Source organism: Lipophrys pholis (genome assembly GCF_963383615.2).
Source record: "Lipophrys pholis genome assembly, chromosome: 2".
In the NCBI taxonomy this organism is placed as follows: domain Eukaryota; kingdom Metazoa; phylum Chordata; class Actinopteri; order Blenniiformes; family Blenniidae; genus Lipophrys; species Lipophrys pholis.
The window spans coordinates 2,793,063-2,817,207 of record NC_137636.1 but is presented as its reverse complement, the minus strand read 5'-3'; the positions used below and the strand labels follow the sequence as shown (position 1 = coordinate 2,817,207).

General features: G+C 43.8%; 1 protein-coding gene across 1 annotated transcript in view; it reads left to right on the top strand.

Moving 5' to 3' along the window:
- The window catches only part of neo1a (neogenin 1a), a 220,984-nt gene that overhangs the window by 130,508 nt on the left and 66,331 nt on the right, over positions 1–24,145 (top strand). Inside the window, exon 5 of the mRNA XM_080458855.1 lies at positions 14,182–14,318. Within this exon, the coding sequence (XP_080314981.1) occupies positions 14,182–14,318 (137 nt within the window). The remainder of the gene's footprint in view (positions 1–14,181; positions 14,319–24,145) is intronic.

Below are 24,145 nucleotides of genomic sequence, written 5' to 3'. Positions count from 1 at the left end.
TAACTGCATAATCCTGAAACCTCCCCTTCCCAAAAATTCTTAGTCTGCATAATATATGAAGTTCTTGTTACATCCAGAGGGAAGCCCACCTTAGCAAGAGACCCTGGGTGTGAATGTGGCTCAGATCCCTTTCAGCAGCGCACCGAAGCCACATGCAGTGAAAAACAGAAAATTACATCTTTTAGAAGCCTAAACCTAATCTTCAGTCTGAACTGCAAAACCTGTCCACGCCTAAAAATGTCATGATTTTTTCCTTGTTGGGATTCACTGTTTTTTAATGAGATTTCAGTCCCCACAAAACACACACACACACACACACACACACACACACACACACACACACACACACACACACACACACACACACACACACACACACACACACACACACACACACACACACACACAGAGGGGAGTTTAAATGCAGAGCCACACTTCTGACCATGGGAAGTCTTCATTTCACTGAGCTATCATCGGACACCAGTGACACGGAGACAATGAAAAATGGGTTATTGTTCATTCCACAGCACATTACTGTTCAGCAGGATGAAGAGAAAACTGTCAGTGTTGGTGGTTTAAATCAAAATTAGACCCCCACCCCCACCCCCCTTTTTAGAAAGTCATATATCATCAGACCTGATGTTCTGTCAGGAGGCATAAATAAAACTCACAACCACAAAGCTGAAGGATTCTTCACACCTGGTGCTTTTTTTTAATTTTCAATATTCCTTTTATTCCTGATATTCCCAGCATATAGTTGATCTGTACAAAGAAATTGAAAATGTTATCTTCCCATCTGCATTATACACCAATAATGTGGACTTATACGTGCCTGCATGCAGCATTTAAAATACGTTGAGTTTATCCCCGTTTCTATGGAGACGGAGTCTGCGTTTTCGAAAAGTTGCCTTTTCGGTGGCTCCGAGCACCATTGTCACGTGAACAGACACTCAAAACACAACAAGAGTTTCCCGTTTTAACTTGAAACTGTCACGTAAACGGGGCCCAGTAATAGGTCTGATTTTCTGGATTAAATCGCCAGGTATCAGTTTATTTTGTAAAACTCCAGATTTCTTTCTGCTTGTTGGAATGTTTTTTCATTATTATTTTTATCCACAAATACTGTATATACTTACTGTACAGACCTTGCGAGAGTTCGAATAACTATTGAATTAGAATAGAATTAAAGGATCGTTGCAACAAGGTAGAAACACTATTCCATCAGATGATAAGATTTTAACTCGTTCACAGAATGAATAATTGGTTCGTCTCTGGTAAAGACAGTATGATCGAGGAAATATCAGCGCTATTTAAATTTCCTCTTTTGAGCTAAAAGTCCTTCAGCTGCCGTCGTCCAATAATTGTCTGTCTTCTTTTGTTTTTGTCATAAAGTGACACTTAATATTTAAAGCTGCTCTGCGCTCTCCGGCCCTTTAAGTGCCGCCGCACCGTTAACGCCCACACCTCCAGTCATCGTGATTGATCCTTTTAATTCCAATTTTCATGTTTTCGCACCGATTTTTTTTGGGTGAGGACATTCTGCATCCGTGGGCTCTTTTCCAGTGTTGTGTTCAAACGGCCATATTGCAGAATAAATAGAGGCGCTGCAGCTCAACCTTTCAGGCTCGCACACAGGATATAAAGACCTATGATTTTCACCGGCTCCTCTCTTTGCGCTAACTACCAGGGAGGTTAATAATCCCCTCATGCTGAACTCTCACTCGCCAAAATGATGAAGAGGTTTCGGTTTCAGTCGAAGTGAAGAAAACACAAGTGCCATCAGGAAAGTGGTGCAAAATCACCTATTAATATGCATGCGTGTTTCTAACGTGTGTTTTAAATGTGCTTTCTTGTTTAAAAAAATATATTTCGGTCACTATTGTGGAACAGACAAAAGAGCTTTCTCCCCCTTTGTTCACCCGTCAATTCATCAATCACTTATTCTGACATCAGAATAATTAACTAATTTTAGGTGTAACATCTTCAGAACTGATTACCACTCAGATATTATTGATATTACGAATACTCAAGTTTCCCTAAACTTGTTCTTCCACTGACGGATGTAACTTCAACTAACATCCAGATGATAGAGCATCTTCATCCTCTAACATCCAGATTATAGAGCATCTTCCCCCTCTATCATCCAGATTATAGAGCATCGCCCCCTTCTAACATCCATATTATAGAGCACCCCCCTCCAACATCCAGTTGATAGAGCATCTTCCGCCCCTATCATCCAGATTATAGAGCATCTCCCTCCTCTATCATCCAGATTATAGAGCATCTTCCTCCCCTATCATCCAGATTATAGAGCATCTCCCTCCTCTATCATCCAGATTATAGAGCATCTTCCTCCTCTATCATCCAGATTATAGAGCATCTTCCCCATCTATCACCCAGATTATAGAGCATCTTCCCCCTCTATTATCCAGATTATAGAGCATCTTCCCCTTCTAACATCCATATTATAGAGCATCTCCCCCTCTAACATCCAGTTGATAGAGCATCTTCCTCCCCTATCATCCAGATTATAGAGCATATTCACCCTCTATCATCCAGATTATAGAGCATCGCCCCCTCTATCATCCAGATGATAGAGCATCTTCCTCCTCTATCATCCAGATGATAGAGCATCTTCCTCCTCTAACATCCAGATTATAGAGCATCTTCCTCCTCTAACATTTAGATTACAGAGCATCTTCTTCGACTAACTGATGTAACTTGAGATTACCCTAATTAATCAGCCATTAGACTGATATACAAACACAGTAATTGGGTCTTTATGAATTGAACTCAAATCCTCCCAAAAGTCCCAAAATGTCCCCCTGCTGGCCTGACGTGTCCCTTTAACAGCGGCCATGATGCTGACCAACACACCAAGTTAAAGTTCTCAGACTTTAAGAAGGGAAACTTGAGTTATTCTGCCCCGTGTCTCTCGCTGTGTGAGGTCGTCGCGTACAGTCGACATCCTCTACATCACGTTCCCCTCCGACGCTCCGGAGGCCCGAACAGCTTAGATCCTGGAGATTTCTCCAGCATTGTTAAGATGACGGGCGGTAGCAGCGGAGTGGCCGAAGGTAATGGAGCGGTTTTGTTGGCATGTGCGGCCGGGAAAACAAGACATGCAACATGCGGCGCCTGGGGAGTCTCATTTCGAGACGTCGCTCTGTCTCGCTCACATCACAATGCCCCCGGCTCTCCTCAAAGCATGTTTCCTGTCTTAGCGTCTATTTTCACTCTGCATTGTGGTCATGATGTTATTTCTGGTGTCAAATTGGACAGGAGCGATATACTGGCTACAGTCAGTTGTAGTTTTTTTTGTTTTGTTTTGTTTTTTTGTTTCAGACCGAACAAACTGTAATTTAAACTGAGCTGCAGCATCAGGCGAAATAGACCCCGAGAATATGGAGCTTGAAACGCTGATAGCCTCCATATTGTTTCTCACAGCATAAAACAACTCACCTGCATCGCTTTACTGTGCGTCTCCAGCACACGTTACGTCTCTAGACGGCTTATTGGAAGTCTTTATAAGCCGGAGGAGGGCTGTAACTCTGTCAACATGGCTCAACACGGGGTGCACATGGTTCTAAAACCTGTCCAGCCCCCCAGCAGCACCCACCAGAGCCACCTAAACGTCTATTGTGTAGGTTGTAAACTGTAGGCTTCATTGGAATACACACTAATCAAACCATCAGTTCTTTCTGTGAGACCTTGATGGGGGGAAAAAAAGCAAATAAAATGAGGAATGCAGGAGCTGTTTTTGTCCCGCGGGCCCTGCAGCTTCCCATTATGAGCCAGAGAAAACATTTTCATGCCCGAGTCTCCTGAGAAGCCCCGGCTTTGGCTGTTTGGCACCAGGTAGCTTCTCATTAATCTCTCACATTAATGTCTATTTATTTATTCATTTATTTCCCCCGATCAGGGATGTCGAACTCATTTCTGCTCGGGGGCTCCATGCAGCCCGGTTTGGTCTCGGTGGGCCCAGAGGGGCCGGGAAATAATCCCAACGCAACATTTTGACTTTACAGCAAAAATGTGCCTCTGAAATGTTCACGTTCAATGAATTTCAACAAGGAAAATCTAAATCTGGTCATTCTGTTTTATTGGTATAGCATCGGGCTTTTCTTAGCTATCTACTGGCACTTTTACATCCAACAATGAAACACAGAATAAAATCCCACTTGAGTAGCATAGGCAGCAGTGAAAAGGGAAAAAATCCTTTCATCAGGAAGAAACCTCTGCAGATACAGACTCAGGTGGCAGTTTTATGCTTCACAGATTGAATTTGTAGGATAGAAAAGGAGAATACTGAGACCTTAAAGCAACAAAGGGACATCAGACGGGAAGCTAATCACTGCGCTGCAGGTTTAATGGTGGCAGGAAGGCGTCACAAACTTCCAATTCTACAATCAGGAAATCCTCCAGGAAGGTACAGAAAGAAAGGGGAGAAAGGAGAGCACAGATTACAGGAGGGAAAGAGAGAGAGGAGAGATTATAACAGAGCACAGACTACAAAAGAGAAAGCAGAGGAAACACCTTGTGTTGTGTCATTTGAATGTATCCCGAGTACATTAACGGTCTCCCAGCAGGCTAAACCTAAAGCAGCTTACAGAGAAAATGGTCCAGTGTGACCCGAGTCAGACTGAACTTAAAGCTTCGCCAGAGTGAAGTTAGAAACCGAGATATGAAAGTAGAGACGATACTCCCGTCCCTGACACTCAGAGCTTAATGGGGGAAAAAATCCCATTCAAACATACTGATTTTACATTGGCAGAAAGATATCAGAACATTTTCCTCCTCCTCCTCCTCCTCCTCCTCATCATCATCGGGTGTGTGTCCAATTAACCAAGCTTGAGTTGAGTCTGAATTTGTTCAGTTTTCTTGTTTAGTTTTTTGGGTGGTGCAGACCAACTATTGGACCCCACAAAGCGGAGAACAAGCAGATATGGCATTTTTAAAGTGTGTGGGTTAATGTTAGGGAGTTTAATCTGATCGCTGGAGGGGAGAGATGAGGCTCAGCTGCCGGCCTTATTGGTCACTGTTTAAAACAAGCTGTCATATTCGATGAAGTCCTGTCTGTACCGTTTCTATCGCAGTAGGATGTTTTCCTCCAGTCGGATGTTGGCAGAATCTTCCTCTCTATCATTCACATTTTTTTTAACTAATTCAAGCTTTCACTCCCGTATTACTACGGGTATTCTTGCCATCTACTGGTCACTTCCAGCGTCAGTGATGTGTTATGCTTCCATCCCCTAGTGGACAGATTTGGAATAACAGTTACTTTTATCCAGGAATTGTGCGAAATGTATTTTTAGTTTATTTAATTTTTGTGCCATGTGAGGTGATCCGGCGGGCTACATTTGGTTCTGTAGGGTCCGAGTCCTCTCTTTAGAGTAGTATCTCTTATCAGAGCAGACATGAGTAAAGGGAAAAATGCGTTTTTAAAGCGCGACAGGTCCTTCCAAGCCTTTCGCCTGCGTGCATTGTCTGCAAAATGAAATCCCACCGCTTCCTTCACGCCCGGAACGTGATTCAAATTCATGGAACTGTCATGATTACGTTCTGGACAAAAGTGGGGAGTTCACTTCGCGTTCACTTCAAACCACAACACCTCGAACAGCAGTGGCGAGCATTCATGGAGGAAAGTTATGAGAGAAGGAAAAGAAATCAAATCCACTCTATCCATTAATAATGAAACCCCCTTTTTCATGTTGTGAATCCAGCTGCTTCCCCCTCGTGCTGCAGAAAGCATGACCCACGCCCGACCACTGTCACAGTGCCAATGATTGCTCGGTGACAGCACACTGCACACACACACTCGCACACTCGCATCTCCTCAGTCATCTCGCCCAGGTGTATTGACCTTGCCGCCAGTCGGTGTTACGGACGGATGCGTCACCGCTCACACATACCAAATATGTCCACCTCCCTCAAGTCTTCAACGACGGGAAAAAATAGAAATGTGTGGCTTCAAAGCTGAATGACAGAACAGGGGACAGGATCGTGTTGGAGGCCTCCACGCTCTGCAGGAAATCCTCTGCACCTTCTTCTCAAGCAGTTACACATTGAAAAGGGAGCAGTAGGAGGGAGTTTTGCTTGTTCTGTCCAAAACTTTGAAACGGAGTGATTTTGTTTTCCCGTGTTAAAGCCATGGAAGTAAAAATGTGCCTTCTTGTTCGGTATACTGTGTCTGTGGAGGTGAGCAGTTTAATCTCTCTCTCATTGACACAACTCTCATTTTACTTAAGTATTTAACTACAATTTCCTTTTGATTGGAATTTAATTTTACTTAGTTGGATTGTAGTTACCTAAATAGTCAAAAATATATATCTCATCCATCAATCTGAATTATTAGGGACAGAGCCCGAAAGGCCAGGACCCTGTTGTATTTCTAATGTTTCTTATTGGTTTTTCCCACTCCTGACGGGGGTTTGAGCCCAAATTTCACCGACAAAACACGCTGAAATGTTGATCAAATTTGGCACGCTCATCAAGACTGGTGAAAAATGTAAGAAAATGTTAAAAAGGATCCCCCAGGGTGCCAAAATGTGCCCTCTAGCGCCACCTACAAACACTAGGAATGTCGTAGGGAGATCAAACCCAAACTCAATTGTTCGTCTCATCAAGAACTAAAAATCCCGTATTGACACCCCGGACCTAAATCCAACAGGGAGTCTGCAATTTGCCTTTCAAAATAATATTTGCAAACGTTATCTCCTCTGAGGGCGAATATCATATCGGCTATTAAACACTGTGAGATAACAGAGGAGAATCTCCTGCGCTATACTTCTGTTCAACTTTTTGATTCGTCGAGCGGTTTTGTTTCTATTAGCCGTCAAAGCTTCGAACCCAAAATCCCGCCGCCTCCCTCACACCCAGGATTGCGCAATAACATGAAAGTCCTTGTTAATGGGCTAACATGCTATCATGTGCTACATCAACAAGCTACCATGCTAATGTGCGGTTTGAGGACTAGCTAACATGCAGCTTGTGGACGAGCTACCATCTGAACATGCAGTTAGTGAACCAGCTAACGTGCAGTTAACAGAAGAGCTAACATGCTAGCAAGGAGTTTGTGAACTTGCTAACATGCTAACATGTCAAAGCCCCAAACTCCTTCAATATAAAAGTCCTTGTGTTTTATAATGACAATGTGAACCGTCAAAGTTGATTTTAAGTGTTTAGCTAGGCTAACGGTGAGCTGGCTTTCAACATAAAAACCCAACTTTTTCAAAATAAAAGTGCTTGTTGATTAAAAATGACACCACAACCGTACGAAATGAATATTTAGGGAATAGCTAGATAGAGGTTAGTTGGCTTTTAATGCTTTTTAATCCTAATGTTAGGCTGGTTATCTTAGCAGATTGTTTAATTGAGCTGATATTTGGGGGGTGGCCTAATGGGGGGGCTAGAGTTATGGATCACTAGCTAATTAGCCAGGTCCCGCCCACTTTTGACCCCCCCCCCTCGGGTTACAGGACCAACCCCAGCTGAAAGTGTCTTGCTTCGCCTTATCTAAACACCCCCAACATCTACGCCCTCTATAGTAGATCCTTATCTCTGGAAACCAGAAAAATTAGGGTTGGGGTTATGGTGGCGGCTTCTATGCCACGAGCTGCATTAGAGTTTAGGTGGCTTTGAAAGTAAAAACCCCCACGTTTTTCAAAATAAAAGTCCTTTTTTGTTAAAACCTTCAAAATGTATATTTGATCAATATTTAAATGGGCAAGAGGCCATGATTGGGCCAGAGGCCATGATTGGGCCAGAGGCCATGATTGGGCCAGAGGCCATGATTGGGCCAGAGGCCATGATTAGGCCGACCCCGACAGGCCAGAGTCCAGAGTGCGAGGTCCCGATCAAGGTTACTTGCAGCTTTAATTGAATATTAATAATGCATTAATTTTATATAGCGCTTTTCAGGACACTCAAAGACGCTTGACATTGCATTATTCATTCACTCCATACTGAATGGTGGTAAACTACGTAAGTAGACTGGGGCAGACTGACGGAAGGGAGGCTGCCAAACTGTGCTATCGGCCCCTCCGACCACCACCAACCACTCACTCTCTCACTGCTTACACACAGTTTGGGGTTCAGTGTCTTGCTCAAGGACACTTCAGCATGTGGGCTGGATTGAGATGGGAATCAAACCTGCAACCTTCTGATTGAGAGACAACCGCTCTACAAGCGAGCCATGCCGCCCCCATAACACCCCTGCCTTTACCTCCGTCCGTCCGACTGTCTCTTCGTCCATCAGTCTGTCACCATCCAACCAAGCAGTCAACCAGCTTTCATGGGGTTTAAAAAAGAATTCCCCGCACTTCCATATTTAAACGAAGCTACTTAAATGTCAAGGTAGCTTTAATGTCCCCTCAGGGAAAGAAAACAAAACAAAACGGGTTTATAGCCCTGAATCTGTGAGAATCACATGTGTATGTTTTTATTTTATCTGCTGTTACGTAACAAGCTGAGAAGTAATGGTGGGAATACCAGGCTACTTCAACATTTCTTTGTAGGTGAATACAAATCCCGCCGTTTTAATTACAGCCTCGTTTCCAAGCGTCTCCCACCTTGGACCTTCGGCTAATGCACACAGCGCTCTTTATCTCCTTACACCTGACACCTCGACTTGATTTGAATGACCACGGGTGACGAGAGCGCTCTCGCCAAAGGTGCCGTCAGCCCGTTCAGCTAAAGCCAATTTACTTCGTCTGCCTCCGCCACGGTCTCGGAGCACTTTAGCCGCTGCAGTTAAAGCTGAGCTTGATTCGTTCTAAACAGAACGAGAAATTGCCCTGTAGTTTGACATGTGCTGTGTGTTCCTCTTTCAAACACAAGAGGAAGCTGTCAGGGCCTTTTATGGAGCATGCGGCTCGAAAGGCCAGCCGTCTGATGGGTTGTCCTGGAGAAGCTAAACTGCACAACAAGCTTTCACAGGAATTTTTCATTTAGCCGAGATTTGACATGCGGAGCATCCCAGCAGAACCAACCACGCTCTCTAATGTGCACACGGAGGTAATCAATGTACAGCAAGACGTTTGGCATTTCCACTTCTTCTCTTCTACTTTCTATAGTCTGAGGAACAAAAGACATGGCAGCTGCCTACCTTATGCTGCCCCCCCCCCCCCCCCCCCCCCACCCCACCTCCCCTTTTCTACCACCTTTTTAGACCCAGGGCTTTTTTCTATCAGGCTTTCTGCTGAGTGCACTATGTTATTCTCCTATATTTGTACCAAGGACTGCTGTCAGAATGGGCCCCATGTGCTTGTTTGTTCTTTGGAGAGTGAAGTGATCTTGGATTAACTGGTGTTTCCTGCCACTCTGAATGGGTCAACATGGCTCTTTTGAACCCGCCTTCATACACCTGCCGCTCATAAACACTGTTCAGATTTCCTATCAATTGTAGGTAACAATGAGTAATGTTTTTATAGGTTTATAACAGTAAGGTTTTAGTGTTTTACCATTTTAAACCATCAATTGAGATTATTAATGGTATACATTGATGATTGCAGTTTCTTCTCTTTTTTGTTGATTTCGAAGGACAAAGCTTGGTAAACAGTAAAAAAAATCATTCATATTCGATCTAATTTTGTAAAAACATCTTAAAACATTTATATTTTTTTATCCTTTGAATATTCAAGATATATTTGACTCCTCCACTGTCATAGTAAATTGTTCTTCTGCACATGTGCAAGTAGATGGACAATAACAACGAGTGTCACGTCCACATTCTCGTGGACTTGGTAGTTTTATTTTGACAGTCACCGTAATAACAATCCAACTTGGTCGTCTGTCCATATGAATATCCGTGTACTCCCATTGTGAATGTTGTTTGTAACGTGTTGCTTTCTGTGCGTACGTGTGTGTGCTTTCATTACAAGAAAAACCAACAGCGCCACCTTGTGGCCTGGCATGTTAACATTAAAATTCTCAGTGTTTCTGCTGTTTCCGTGGAAACGGACAGTGTTTTGCAAAATGTTACTGTGTAAACGCAAAACTTTTCTGAAGCGAAAATGCAAAACTGATGCGTTTTCACTTGAAAGGTTGTGGCATAAACACGGCCGTACTGCCGTACTTTAAGTTTGTAAAATCCACGTGACACAGGTCAGCAGCTAAAAAACTCTTTCAGGAAGCAGAGAAAAGTCCTCCAACAATTCAAATCGAATGGGAACAAAAATTCCACATTATATTTTAAGATACATTTCTCAGCAATTGCTCCTAGATTTATAAAATTGGCTCATTTTTAGCATGTTACTTCCACTTTCGCGTTCCGGTGCGTACAGACAGTACGTCTGTTGTTGCATTTTGACGTTGGACCAGTTTATTTGACTGCTTTTTGAGCTGCTAACCTCGTCTGTTGAAGATCAGAGAAAACACCGAAGCTGTTAAACGTCCACGCGTGAAGCTGAAGTCTTATTTTCTGCTTACAGTACGAGTGAACCAGCGATGGCACTGCGGTGACAGCAGGTCGAGTGCCACTTGAATGCTCCGCTACAGCGCAGGCAGACAGGCAGATGGTCTCACAGGCCATTGCTGCCAAACACAGAAGTAGTCGGAGGGAGAAACAGGAGTGTGTGTGTGTGTGTGTGTGGAAGCTGAAGCCAGTCAGCAGTTTGTTTAAAACTAAATCAACCTGCAGCATAGAGTCGTTTCCTTCGTGTACTCTTTACCTCTGCATGTATCCGCGCTCCTGCCTGCAAAAGCCATTACGCACTCATCTGGCTTTGCTCGGTAGCATCTCGCTCGCTGTGGCTCTCCTCCGGATCTTTATCTTTCTTCAGCCGACCCGCTGGTCTTTTATTTCTCTCTTTCTCAATGCAGAGTTCTGGCAGTGAGCTATTGATTGCTGTTTTCGTTTTCCCTCGCTCCCCCCCCCCCCCCCCCCCCCCCCCCCCCCCCCCCCCCCCCCCCCCCCCCCCCCCATGCTTCATTGCTGAATGAAGCTAAAGCTCGGCCGCAGCCTGCTTCCCCCCGCAGGCCCACTTAGAAGAACCAAAGTTTGGGCCATTAAAAATGAGGCACGGTGGCATTGGGGGGGGGTTCCTGGTTCACAGAGGGACTCTACCAATACATGCCTGCTGATATTTAGGATGAAGCATGAATAGTTTAGAATAATAAATATTTTAAGGCCGTTCAGTCCATTGAAAAACTATAACTCTCTTTAAAGTCCTCATTCAGCCTGTGGGGCTTTCACCACATATATAATCTACATCGTATGTAATAATTTATGATTAAAATATGTTTGTAGTGAAGGAAGGAAGGAAGGAAGGAAGGAAGGAAGGAAGGAAGGAAGGAAGGAAGGAAGGAAGGAAGGAAGGAAGGAAGGAAGGAAGGAAGGAAGGAAGGAAGGAAGGAAGGAAGGAAGGAAGGAAGGAAGGAAGGAAGGAAGGACGAACGACGACACTCAATGAGGGAAACAAAGAAGGGGGAGAGAGAAGGAAGGAAGGAAGGAAGGAAGGAAGGAAGGAAGGAAGGAAGGAAGGAAGGAAGGAAGGAAGGAAGGAGGACACTCAATGAGGGAAACAAAGAAGGGGGAGAGAAGAAGGAAGGAAGGAAGGAAGGAAGGAAGGAAGGAAGGAAGGAAGGAGGACACTCAATGAGGGAAACAAAGAAGGGGGAGAGAGAAGAAAGGACAAAATAAGGGCCAGAACGGGACAATAAAGGACAGAAAGACGGGACAGAATAATGACAGAGCGTGTGAAAGAACTGAGAGGAAAATGAAGAAAGGAGATATACGGAGGACAGAGAAAGAAGAAAAAGAAGAAAAAATAGAAGAGGAGGCAGGTTAAAAGGTATTACAGGGAAAGAAAGTGAGAAAAAGAAGGAAACTGATAAAGAAAGATGAGAATAACAGAAAGGAAGGGTGAAGAAAAACAAGTAAAAAGGCGAATAAGAGAGATGGAGGAAGAAAGAAGGGATATGATGGAGAGAAAGAACTGCAGGGAAGAAGAATTCAGTGAGAAAAAAGAACAAAAAGCTACGAAGAAGGGAGAGAAGATGAAAGAAAACCAACAGATAATGAAAATAATGAGAATTAAAATGATTAAAATGTTTGATTCACTTCTGAATTTCACAGGGATCAAACTTTTAATTACACTTTTCTCAAGTGGAATTCAATTTTATTTAACTTGTAGAAAATTGTCTCGACTATTTAATTTCTTCTCGTTAGTTACTAGTTTGTATGTGACTTATTTCTTTATGGACCTTCTTGCTTTTCAATAACTCTTCCTTGATTTTCTCCCACAATGAGAAGTAATGTGAAATATTTGTTTAATCATCGAGTTTTGCAGATACTATCGCGATGAAAAACAAAATCCTCAGCTCTCTGTTTACTACAACTATTTACTGCGGTCGTGGCGTGCATGTGCAGTAACAGCATTTCTGAAAAGTGGCATTTCCCCCCGTTTCCATGGAGACGCAGTCGGTGTTGTCGAAAACTTCCACCTCGGAAGCCGTTTTCAAAACGTCGCGCTTCCGGTGGCTCCGAGCTCCATTGTCGTGTAAACAGACACCCGGAACACAACTTGAAAACGTTGCTGGGAAACAGGCCGTCAAGAGAAAGAGGAGAAATAAATGGTTGTCGTGGTTTTTGTGTTAAATCTGAACTCCACCTGAAAAAAAAAAAAAAAAACTAAAACTTGCTTATTTCGCTCTATTTTCAGTGATTTTCTGTCAAACTATTCCAAGACAATAAGTCGTGTGACTTTGTGATAATGGAGATTTGTCTGTTTGTGTGAATGATGAGACTCGTTCTGACTCTGCAGGAGACGGTCGCCCGGCTAATTAACAGCTGATGAAAGAAAATGAAAACATTTGTCACGGCGTTGAAACGGCGGCGGCGCTTTACAGAATCTCCCCCCAGCTGCAGACTCATGCAGACATGTGGCCATAACTAAATAAAACATGACGATACAGAGCGTTTTCTCTTTCAAAGCAGTAGAGAACACTCACAAAAGAAAAAAGTACGTTTTCTGAACAATTAATAAAACCGGGGAGGTTTTATTTATTCTTTAAGCTTGACTGTTGAGAAGAATTGCGAATGGCTTCTTTTTTTCTTCCTTTACCTTGAGGGCAGTTGACTCTGCTTTTAGCATATTTTATTTATTCAGTGAAGAGCGAGAGGTGACGGAGCAAAAGAAACGAGGACGAGATGTGGAGTCAAACTGGGGTCAGTAGGGGAAGGCGGTGGTGGTAGTGGCGGCGGCGGCGCTGCAGCGTCTGTTACCACGGGGGCCGGCTCCATGGAAACGCTCTGTCAGGATTTTGTACGTTTTTGACTCGTCTGTGGAGAAAAATGTTCCGACTCCACCCTGTCGGGTCGGTGGCCTGAGAACTTTTGCTTTTAATCCAGACCAGAGGTTCCAACCAGGGTCCTGGGTTGCAGGACAAGCAGCCTGGAAATGGGATTATTCTTCATTAATCCGTCCATCCAGCTTCTGAACCAGGGCAGTCAAACGCATTGTAGTTCAGGTTCTACACACAGTCCGGTTTCATGTTGGGCGGGTCGGACCGGTAAAACAGTGCCATACTAACCTGTAAATGAACAAAAAGAAGCGACGGATGTAAAGAGGTTTTACGGTAACAAAGGAGGTAGATATCATAAGACTGATCTCCTCTTCTGCTCCTTTTCATTCAGACTCTGTCGGATTGGGAGTTTTTTTTGCAGGGAGTGTTTTTAATTATTAATTTTCAATGAAATAAATAAAAAGAAAGAAAAATGAAGTGAAAATTCAAACTTTAAAGTTTCAATGAAACGCGATGAAAATGTCTATATTTTCACAAAACCAAAGAATTCCAACAGAAAATGACTACACTCTCAACACAAAGCCAATTTTAATGAAAGCTGCTGCAAAATACAGTGAAATATTCATAAAACAGCCTTATGCAGCTTTTTACAAACGCACCCCGACGGCTCGCTGCTTCTAGAAATACAATCAGTTAAACGTGGAGAAAGAATTTAGCAGAGGGATCAGAATCCTCCATTTCCCCAAGAGGGAAGCAGAATCACACCAGTCGAATCCCAATGGTGACAGTGGGTGTTTGGCTTCACTGGGAACAAAACAAAACCTATCTGAATAGTGTTCCATTATAAAATACTGTTTGAAGAAAGTCGAAAGCGAAAGAGAAACGTCCCGTCGGGTCTTAACAGATTCTCGTCTTTTCTTTTTCGTCTTTCTCCAGCGAGGGTCGGCTGGAGGTTCTGGCAGGAAGCAGCCTCCAGATACACAATCTCACAGAAGAGGATGCCGGCATGTACACCTGCGTGGCGGACAGCTCGAACAGCACCATCGAGGCCCAGGCGCAGCTCATCATACAAGGTACCTGCGTCCGCCGCGATCTGCGCCACAAGCTGGGCTTTTCACTGTAACTCAATTCAACTCACCCGACCATCTTCCATACGGACTTTATCCGTCAGCAGTCGCTCTGAGCACGTCTCCAGTCCAACTACTGTCACTCCCAGTCACATCTACAGGCAATTTGTACCCTTTCTAAGGCAATCAACCATGTATAGTCACCGCCAGCTTTTCCTTCCTTCTTTCAAATAGACAAATACAAGTTTAATAATTAACATAATAACTCTTCTCTGATCAAATCGGAGGTAACCATATGGTCACTTCCAGCTTCTTTCCTCTTTATTCTATAAAACGTAATGATTAGGATGACGCGACACAATTACAGAAGCTTTTTTTAAGACGTTTGACCCTATTCTGGGATTTTATTTCTTTTTAATTACATGTTGTTTAATGAGGTGTCACTTTTATTTATTTTTTTTTCACTTTCCAAACTGAGTCAAACCTTCAAAAGAAGGTCATCAATTATTATGAAATTAACAAATTTTCTACCATTTCTGTTTGAATTAACATTGGAAAATGTAAATATATGTATAAAACTTTTCTGAAATGAAAAAACTCTAAAAACGGATGCGTTTTCGCTCAAAATATTATTATTGGTAAGAAACGTGTTTCAGGACTGGAGGAAGTCATACAGGAAGAACATGTAAGCTCCACACGAAACCCGGAATCAAACCGGGTTGTTCACGCCGCGAGCGTGCTTCCCACTTCACCACCCTCTCGCGGCGCTGGCGGTGTGGGGGCGGGGCTTGACTCGGGGCGCCTGAGCGCTTCAGCACAGAAAGAAAAAGTTGTGGGTCAGAGTGAAGCCTTTTCCTCATAAGATTTAAAAACATTTTTAAGAAATCGTCATAAAAACATTATAATAGAAGAAAAATGATGGATTATTTTATTTAAATAATTACTTTTATGACCGAATTTATTGTAAGTGTAATGAAGATGAGTCAAGTAAAAACTTGACAAAAGATTTACATTTGCTCGGTTATGAAGCCAGCAGACTTTAATAATAACATCTTATAAAATCTTCCATTAAAGCCAAAATGACTTTTTAACATGCTGTGATGGTGGAACTCGTCATCTTACAAGATGGAATCTGCTGATGTCAAAGTTTCCTGAGGATTTAAAGCCTCCTGCTCCCAATCAGAACACATTTAGCGGCCGTATTATTTTTGGATGAACGTGATCTACAGCGAGAGGACTCGCTGAATGAGTGCACAGATTGGAAATTAGTGAGCGGCAGGAGGAAGCGTGCCGCGTTTCACCGGCTCCATCTACACTATCCCCGAAAACGGTCTCATTCCATCTTATTATGTTTGGAAATGGGCTTATTAAAATGCCCTCTGGGCTCGTATCCCGCCCCCCCTGAAAACAAAGCCAATGCCAATTTAGTGTGAAATGAAACCAAACAAGGTTGAGACATTGAGATGTGACGCACGGCGTGAGGGACGATCTGTTGACGCAGACACCGTCGGTGTTGACAGTGGATATTCGGCCCGGTGGGCTGCACATGAAGTGCTTGTATCTGCCGTTTCACGTAATCCACCCTCACACAGGAGGAGTGGCGGGGAGATCTGAGCTGCATATAGAAACACGGGCTGGAATTGAAAGAGGCTGTAAGATGAGCCGGTGCGACTGAGGAGGCAGACTAAACAACGCGCCGCCGCCGCCGCCGCCACTGTGCAGCTTATCGCTCCCATTACGTGCCCACATGCATTCGCACAAGACCAACCACACTGGGTTTCACATGTTGAGTCAATCGTGAACTGAGCGCTGAATAATCGGCGCTGCTATTGGAGCTGTTTGTATTTGCTCTACTTTACATTACAGTGATATTACTGAGCAAACAGAGCGGGCTGACACTCTGTGCTCCCCATCGCAGTGCGGCGCAGGGTCCAAAGGCTCATGAGACCACGATCTGGTTGATTCCGGGAAGTGGAATCATAATAGAGAAGTGTTTTCTGGTGGCTTGCCAGGGAGTGAATGATATAACACAAATCTCATTCATCATTCAGTTAAATGGGATAAATTTCCCTCCAATCATAATCACAGATGTCCCGCCCCCTCCCGAGATAAAACCGTTGTTTGTCAAACATTTGTGCTGTGCTGCAAATTAAAAAAAAATAAAAAAATCAGGAGTAAAGCGGCAGTAATCGGCTGGTGAATCTCGAGGTTTTATACATACATATATAAAGATTCTTCTGACAACCTTTCAAGGATTCAAATGCAGACAAATGTGCTTTTGTTTTATAAAACAAGATCGTTCCCGTTCACAACTTTGGAAAAACTCAAATTGTTCAAAATATTATAATGTGCACATGTATGTGGATTAAAGTAAAACATCCAGATTATGTGCTCAGTATTAAAAAATGTATATATTACATCTGAGAACAAATATATTTACTTGTCTTTGGCGGAACTTCGCTTTGTGGCTCGATGTTACTAAAACTCAGTTTCACCTGAAAACACATAATTTTTGCATTTTCGTCTGCGATGAGTTTTGCGTTGTTGTGTCACGAGTTGGTGCAGTTTTTTCTTCTATTGAATGTCCGTGTACTCGCCATTGTTAATGTTTGTAGCATATTGTTCCCTGCGTGTCTAGTTTCATTACAAAAACCACCAACAGCACCAACGTGTGGCCCAACACGCTAACTACATCGCTTTCTCTGCCGTTCTTGTCTAAACGACCACGTTTTCAAAACTGTACGACTGCACTGCCATAGCGGCGCTGATCGGTACGTCATTCCATACTGCATTTCTATTGGTTAGTCAGTTGACGTAGGTCACAGCAGCAGCAGCCACCGTCACACCAACTCTCTGACCCTGTCAGAATCTCATCGCAGGTTGTCCTTGGTCGCATCACCATGACAACAGCCGTCCTTGAACCGGCCTCACGTTCCGACGTAGGACCACCGATTTAGAGCCAACAACGACGATATCGCCACGACTCTCTCACGATGGTTATTTTTCATCTGGGACGGTTGAAAATCTCAGTGTGTTGCAGCCTTAAGACACTGAGGCTGAAGCAGCGAAGGAAAATATCTTAAAAAGAAGTATTTGACTCCTCTGTCAGAGTAACACAAGTAAACAGTCCGGTGTGTTTTGATTGAGTCGTTTGCAGCCAGGTTTAATCGTTTCGGACGCGGGAGCTGCTCTGTATTTGCTCGGCTTCGGGAAAAGTACACAGGAACACAGACGTCTTCTGTGGCTCGGTTTGCTTTTCCCAGGTGAACCAAGTCAACAGGATTTGGTGTGAAATGACTTTAAAACGGGGGGGAAACACCCTGAGGCTCATTCCAAGGGCTCATTGCGTTTCACACTTCACCCCCCCCCCCCCCTTCCGAATCCCTTCATCTCTTCACCAGCCCTCCACCTCACCCTTTCATCGCTTCACCCTCACACACTGTGATTAGAGGAGACAGTAATGGAAAATCGGATCAGGTCACAGGAGGACATCTGACTTCACTCCTGCTCAACCTTCAAGGTCCGTCTACCAAATTGCTCCTGAAACCCCCCCCCCCCCCCACACAGCCCCCACCCCCCACCCCGCCCCTCCTCAGAGGGTTGATCAACACACCTGAAACAGTTATGAAAGGCGTGCGTCACCGTAACGTGATAAAGCAGTTTGATTAGTCCTCGCAGGGTTAATTACATCGGCTTCATCCAGATGCACAAAGAAACCAGATTGCCGGACGGATTTGTTCCCTTGACAACTGAAGTGACACAGGAAAGGTCAATTGGATCTTTCAATAAGTACCGAAGCTTGTAAAAGACACTGGAATCGATGTGTTATGAATCTATAGGAAATACAAAATCATTTTTTTTTCCTGCGAGCGTCTCGCTGGGAAGCACGCCGGGGCCTGTTCGGCTGCGGTGACGAGGGGAAACGACAGAGGCGAGCGACTCTGGACTGTTTGTGCTTCGGAGAAGGTGCAGCCAGCAGATTTGATGTGTCGGTTGAGCTTCGCCTGGAGATTGCTCGAGGGTTCGTCACGCCGCCGCCGCTCATCCGCGGTGGGGGGGGGGGGGGGGGGTGGATGCATCCGCACGCATACACCCGCTGACATGCGTAGATAATGATGCCACACAGAGGTCAGCCCTGCGCTTCCCGCAGACACCTCTGTGCATTTATCAGCACGTTTATTTAAATTTTTTCAGCTTCAGACACTTTCACTTTATTAAATTAGGTTTTCATTGTTAATTTCTCTACTTTTCAGTCACTGCATCACTCAGACACGATTTTGAGCGAGAAAGCCGCTGATATTCTGTAAGAAAATCTATGAAAAGGGAAAAAAAAATCTAAATCATAAGTTTACATGACAACAGTTCAAGTGAAAACCCATTGTCTTCTAGTTTTCCAGATGTAGTTTTCTAGCGATGCTATGTTTTGTTTTCGTACTGAAACCACACACACATCCACGCAGAGAACAATACGCTATAAACCTTAACGATGGTTCCGTTATATTTTCCTGCCTGAGTCAGAAAGTTGCATTTTCAGTGGCTCTGATCACCATTGTTGTATAAACAGACGGAACAAAATGCAAGAAAAGTTTTCGGTTTTCACTTGAAAATGTTGTGCAAACGGGTCCTTCCCTTCTGGTGCAAAATACACTGGAATGTAAAAAAAAATAATTAAACAACTTCTACAGCTGTTGCATTATGCAGGTATTTAAAAAAATAGGCTCATATTTTTCCTGATATTGTTCAACAAAGTATTTTCTTCAGTTGAGAAGAAAATATGACTTGTTTGATGTTTGCAAATTATACATTGATGCATTTTTATTACCACTTAGGAACTTTTGTCCAGTTTTATGCACGTCTTCCTAAACGAGGCTGAGATTCCTGCGAGACGTCGTCTTCATCTGCAACCGAGCGAAACTCAATTACCTGAAAATAACATTTCATCTAAACAAAGCCAGCGGGCAAAAATACACACACACATTAAAGATGCAACTGGCCAAAACAGTGAAGCGGTTGTTGTGTAAATCTCATATCTGCGTACATAAACAAACGAGAATGTGCCTGCGATGTGAAGTGACGCATAACAGCTTCACAGGCGATAAAGTCAGCGGCTGTCACAAATAAGCAATAGGTATCCAAGAGCAGTGTGTTTCCCTTATCGCTCTCATGAAACGTAATCAAAGTGTCTGTGCGTTAACAGCGGATTAGAGCGTGGACACGAGCGTGATCTGGTGCTGCAGTGACACTAATGGAAAACTTCTGCAGCCCAACTTCAACTGCTCTGGAAGTTTAGGACAAAAACAACATTAGGAGTAACACCGAGGTCGCCTGTCGGCTCAAATCACTTCTCTGGGCCTCGTGTGGGCACGCACGCTTCACCTGGTGTGTGTGTGTGTGTGTGTGTGTGTGTGTGTGTGTGTGTGTCTTTGCCGTGACACCTCACCCTCTATTAGAGCTGGCAACAGGATGGATGAGGCGGCGGCGGCTCTTGATTATGGTGCTGCGTGAGAGGGGCACCACCCAGACCTGGTGTGTGTGTGTGTGTGTGTGTGTGTGTGTGTGTGTGTGTGTGTGTGTGTGTGTGTGTGTGTGTGTGTGTGTGTGTGTGTGTGTGTGTGTGTGTGTGTGTGTGTGTGTGTGTGTGTGTGTGTGTGTGTGTGTGTGTGTGTGTGTTGGACATAAATAGCCCCTCCACAAACATGTTGGTTTCCACTTTTATCAGGCTCGGTGTCATTTCCCCTCATCTATCAAGGCCCCATGCTGTCATGTCATCAACTTTAATCGTTCTTTCCATGCGCTGCACTCACACACAGGAAGTCCCGCCCCCCCCTGTATAAGCTCTCCAGCCTTTCCTCTGTCAGTGGATTTATACCCGCTGACGGCAGCAGCACCCCTCACCTTCTGGTGGAAATACATAAAAATAGGCCTAACAATCTGTTGATGTCGTGGATCGGAGTCCATGCCGCTCCAGCCGGAGGTGTTGATTGAGAAACAGCAACACATTTCATTGGTTCTCCACATCGCAGCTCGTCACAAACACACACAACTTCTATCAACGTATTCATACGTGTTCAGTTACTAGACTTCTTGCTGAAAGGCTCCGTTTATACTACATAGGCTCTGTTTCTATGTAGATGTCGGAAACGTTGACACATATATATATATATATATATATATATATATATACACAAAGCTTGTAGTACTTGATAATTACATTAAACTTGTATTCATCCCAAACACAGCCATGTGCAACCTCCTGAACATAAACTTGTAAATGTTCCTGCATCAGTAAAAACCCACCAGGACGTTCTCACTTGTGTTTGAAATGGGAGGATCGTTCTTTTACCCCGAAAAGTCTGACAATAATTTAATCTACATGCAACATGGAGAGTGGTTGACGCATCAGGGGATTCTCTTAGAATATCTGACAGTAACAGCACATTTCCCTGTGAAATACGCGCTGCGTGCTACAAATGACTGCTGGAATGTGTTCTTGTTTGTTTCCAGCAGCAGCAATCTGCTTCAGAGCTCCACTCCTCTGAGAATTGGTCTTGCTCTGAAGTGAAGGCGTGGAAAGGCATCAGACTCATCTGTATGCCGGCTTGGCGAGCTTTGATTTTAGCATTTCATGGGCAAACTCGTGTCTTTGCTTTCACTCAATTTCTGTTAAATTAGCCCCATTTTTAAAGGAAGCATCCCAGGATTGAAGTCTCTGATTATCTGCACAAACCAAGCGTCTTCCGTCGCCCTCGCCGCTGAAGCTGAAGATTTAAAGAGTGACGCTGTGATCTTTGGAGGGGTGTGATGAGCGCCGACTGGCCGAGTTATTTCTTTATGAACTTTATGAAGCGAACAGCATTGTAGCTCGTATTGCTCGGGCTTTAATACACCAACACTGTGACCGAAATGTTTGGGAACGTTTGTCCAAAAGTGATTTCCTTCACTTTATTTCTTTTTCCACTCGTCGCGCGCTTTGCTTCCTTCACTTTTCAGTCTTTGATGTTTTTATCGCTGAAGGAGGCTGTTTGTGTCTTCTTCTTCTTCTTCTTCTTCTTCTCTTCATCTTCTTCTTCTTCTTCTCTACTTCAATCTTCTTCTTCTTCTCATTCTTCTTCTTCTCTCTTCTATCTTCTTCTTCTTCTTCATCTTCTTCTTCTTCTTCTTCTTCTTCTTCTATACTTCATTCTTCATCTTCTTCTTCAACTTCATCTCTTCTTCTTCTTCTTCTCTACTAATACTTACATAACTACATACTATCCTACTTCTCTTCTTCTTCTCATCTCTTCTCTCTCTTCTTCCTCTTCTCTTCTATTCTCTCTTCATCTCTCGCTCTCGATACCAGTAGAGAGTCTCAGAAGTACAGCTACAGCAAGTTAGGAATCATACGGTTTTGTTTTAAGAAACATACGGGTTTGTTTTAAGCGCGCAGTGGGACAACATGGACCTTTATGTAGCCTCTGTTAGTGTTCGGAGTCAGTGTAAGTCTGCATTAGAAGCTCTTTTACTAAGATCCAGGCCGCAGTGATAAAGCAGCCTCCGAGAAGCACTATCACACTCCAGCTGCACACTCTATATTTGCTGATGTTTCTCTTTCTGGCTTTTCTTTAGTGCTTTTCTGCCTCCTTTGGATTCTTCTTTCATTAGAGAGGCGTATTCATGGTCCAACCTGCTCTGTTTGTGTCCCGGCTGCTGAATGGAATTGTGCATCTGTGTGTCTGTTAACTGGATTAACTGTGTTTACGGATAAAGTGTTTAGTTCTGGTTTATCTTGTTTATATCGACTGAATCGAGAAAAGAGAAATGTGAGCTGAGCAGGCCAAGACAAACGAGGATTTTTGTTTTGTGGAAAACATTTTTTATCAAAACTAAAAACAAACTGTTCTCAGGCCACGTTTACACAATGTTTTCAAATGAAAATGAAAACTTCCATCGCGTTTCACGTGTCTGTTTAAACAACAATAATAACTAATAACAATCCAACTTGGTCGTCTGTCCATACGCCCATGGTTAATGTTTATAGTGTAATGTTCTCCGTGTGCCTGGCATGCTCACGCCGTTGGTTTCAGCATTTCAACAGTTTCCATTGGAATGTGTCATTTTTTAAAGTGTTCCTGTGTAAACGCGAAACTTTTCTGAAATGAAAAGCGTTCATGTAAACGGGACCTGAGACTCCTGTCAATCAAGCGAACTCCAGAAAGCGTCTCTTCTCTTCTAAAGGTGTCTCCTCCAGTTTAGACACCAACAGTTGTGTTGACATTTAGTAGATCAGGATTCAGACTCTTCCAACATAAAAACATCCAATTAAAGAAGGTTATTAAGCATGTTTTTGAGAGTCACACACACACACACACACACACACACACACACACACACACACACACACACACACACACACACACACACACACACACACACTCATTAGCGAATGTCTCCCCTGGTTGTTTTCTAAAAGCTTCCGTCATCGCCCACCAAAACCCCCTCCGTGGACATATTTGTGTATTTACGTGCTTTTCATTCATTGCTCGGCCAAATCGGTTCCAAATGTCTGAACTCCATTTAGAGAAAATGGTGCATGTCTGCTGAGATGGAGGGAGGGAGGAGATGGGGAGATAGACGGGGAGTTATAGGAAGATTAAGCACCAGGAGGAAAACATTTGGGGGGGGGGGGATATGCAGGGAACCAGTCGCCATCAAAAACTGTCACCAGCCAACCTCACTAGGGGGTTCTGCGCACACACACACACACACACACACACACACAGACAGCGATATGAGACTAAATCATCGTGGACTTTCCCAAACATATGTTTGCATACATAAGCAGTCACTTATACTCACATTCTGCTATTATGCAAAAAAAAAAAAAGGGAAAAATCTCCAACATACAAAACAGCCGGGAGGGAAGAAGGTAAACAGCTTATAACACCAGTTATAAAGGGACAGAGCAAGTAAATAGGCATGTGAAACACACACACACACACACACACACACACACACACACACACACACACACACACACACACACACACACACACACACACACACACACACACACACACAGAGTCTCATGGATGCCTCAACTTTTATGTCCCTGACAAACCGAGGCTTCCACCTGCCTCTGCTTCACACCTACAAGAGGCAAATATCCAGGGGACACCACGCTGTGAAACACAATATTCACACCACACACGTCCCGCTGCAGGGAACACACACACACACACACACACACACACACACACACGCACACCACACACACACACACGCTCAGGGTGACGGCTGTCTTCCCAGTCATTCCACGATCCGGAGCGCGAACGTCACCGTCCTCATTTCCATCCTCGTGTCAGTCGTCGATATTCACCACAGCGGCTCACCGAAAAGTCTAGACTCTCATTGAGCAAGAACAGCCAAGGTTTCTCTATTCTGTCAAGATGTACTCTCTTTTTTTGTTTGTTTGTTTGTTTTGCGCCGGACCTGTTCGGCTACATTGCATGGCTAAGTAAAATAGAACATAAAAACTTTCATCAAAACGTGAATACTACAGAGTCTGTGTTGTAGCCTGCAGCCTGGAGGGGAACTCCACCCCGGGTGCTCCCGCTCTGCTTCATTTGTAAAGTTCAGAGGATTGGATTATCTGACACATCTTCAGTTGGAGGATTTATCTTCCTGACTGTGCTGCAGTCATTAAAGTTTCAGCCTTTAGGAGTGTAAAAATAGCTGCCAGAGGAGAAGACTGACAGTTTGCTGTCGGCTCGTGACTCGCGGGGTTAAAGTACAGGTGTGTGTTTAAACCCATAAAGAAACGTACATATTTGTAATATTTTCCTCCGCGGGTCCAT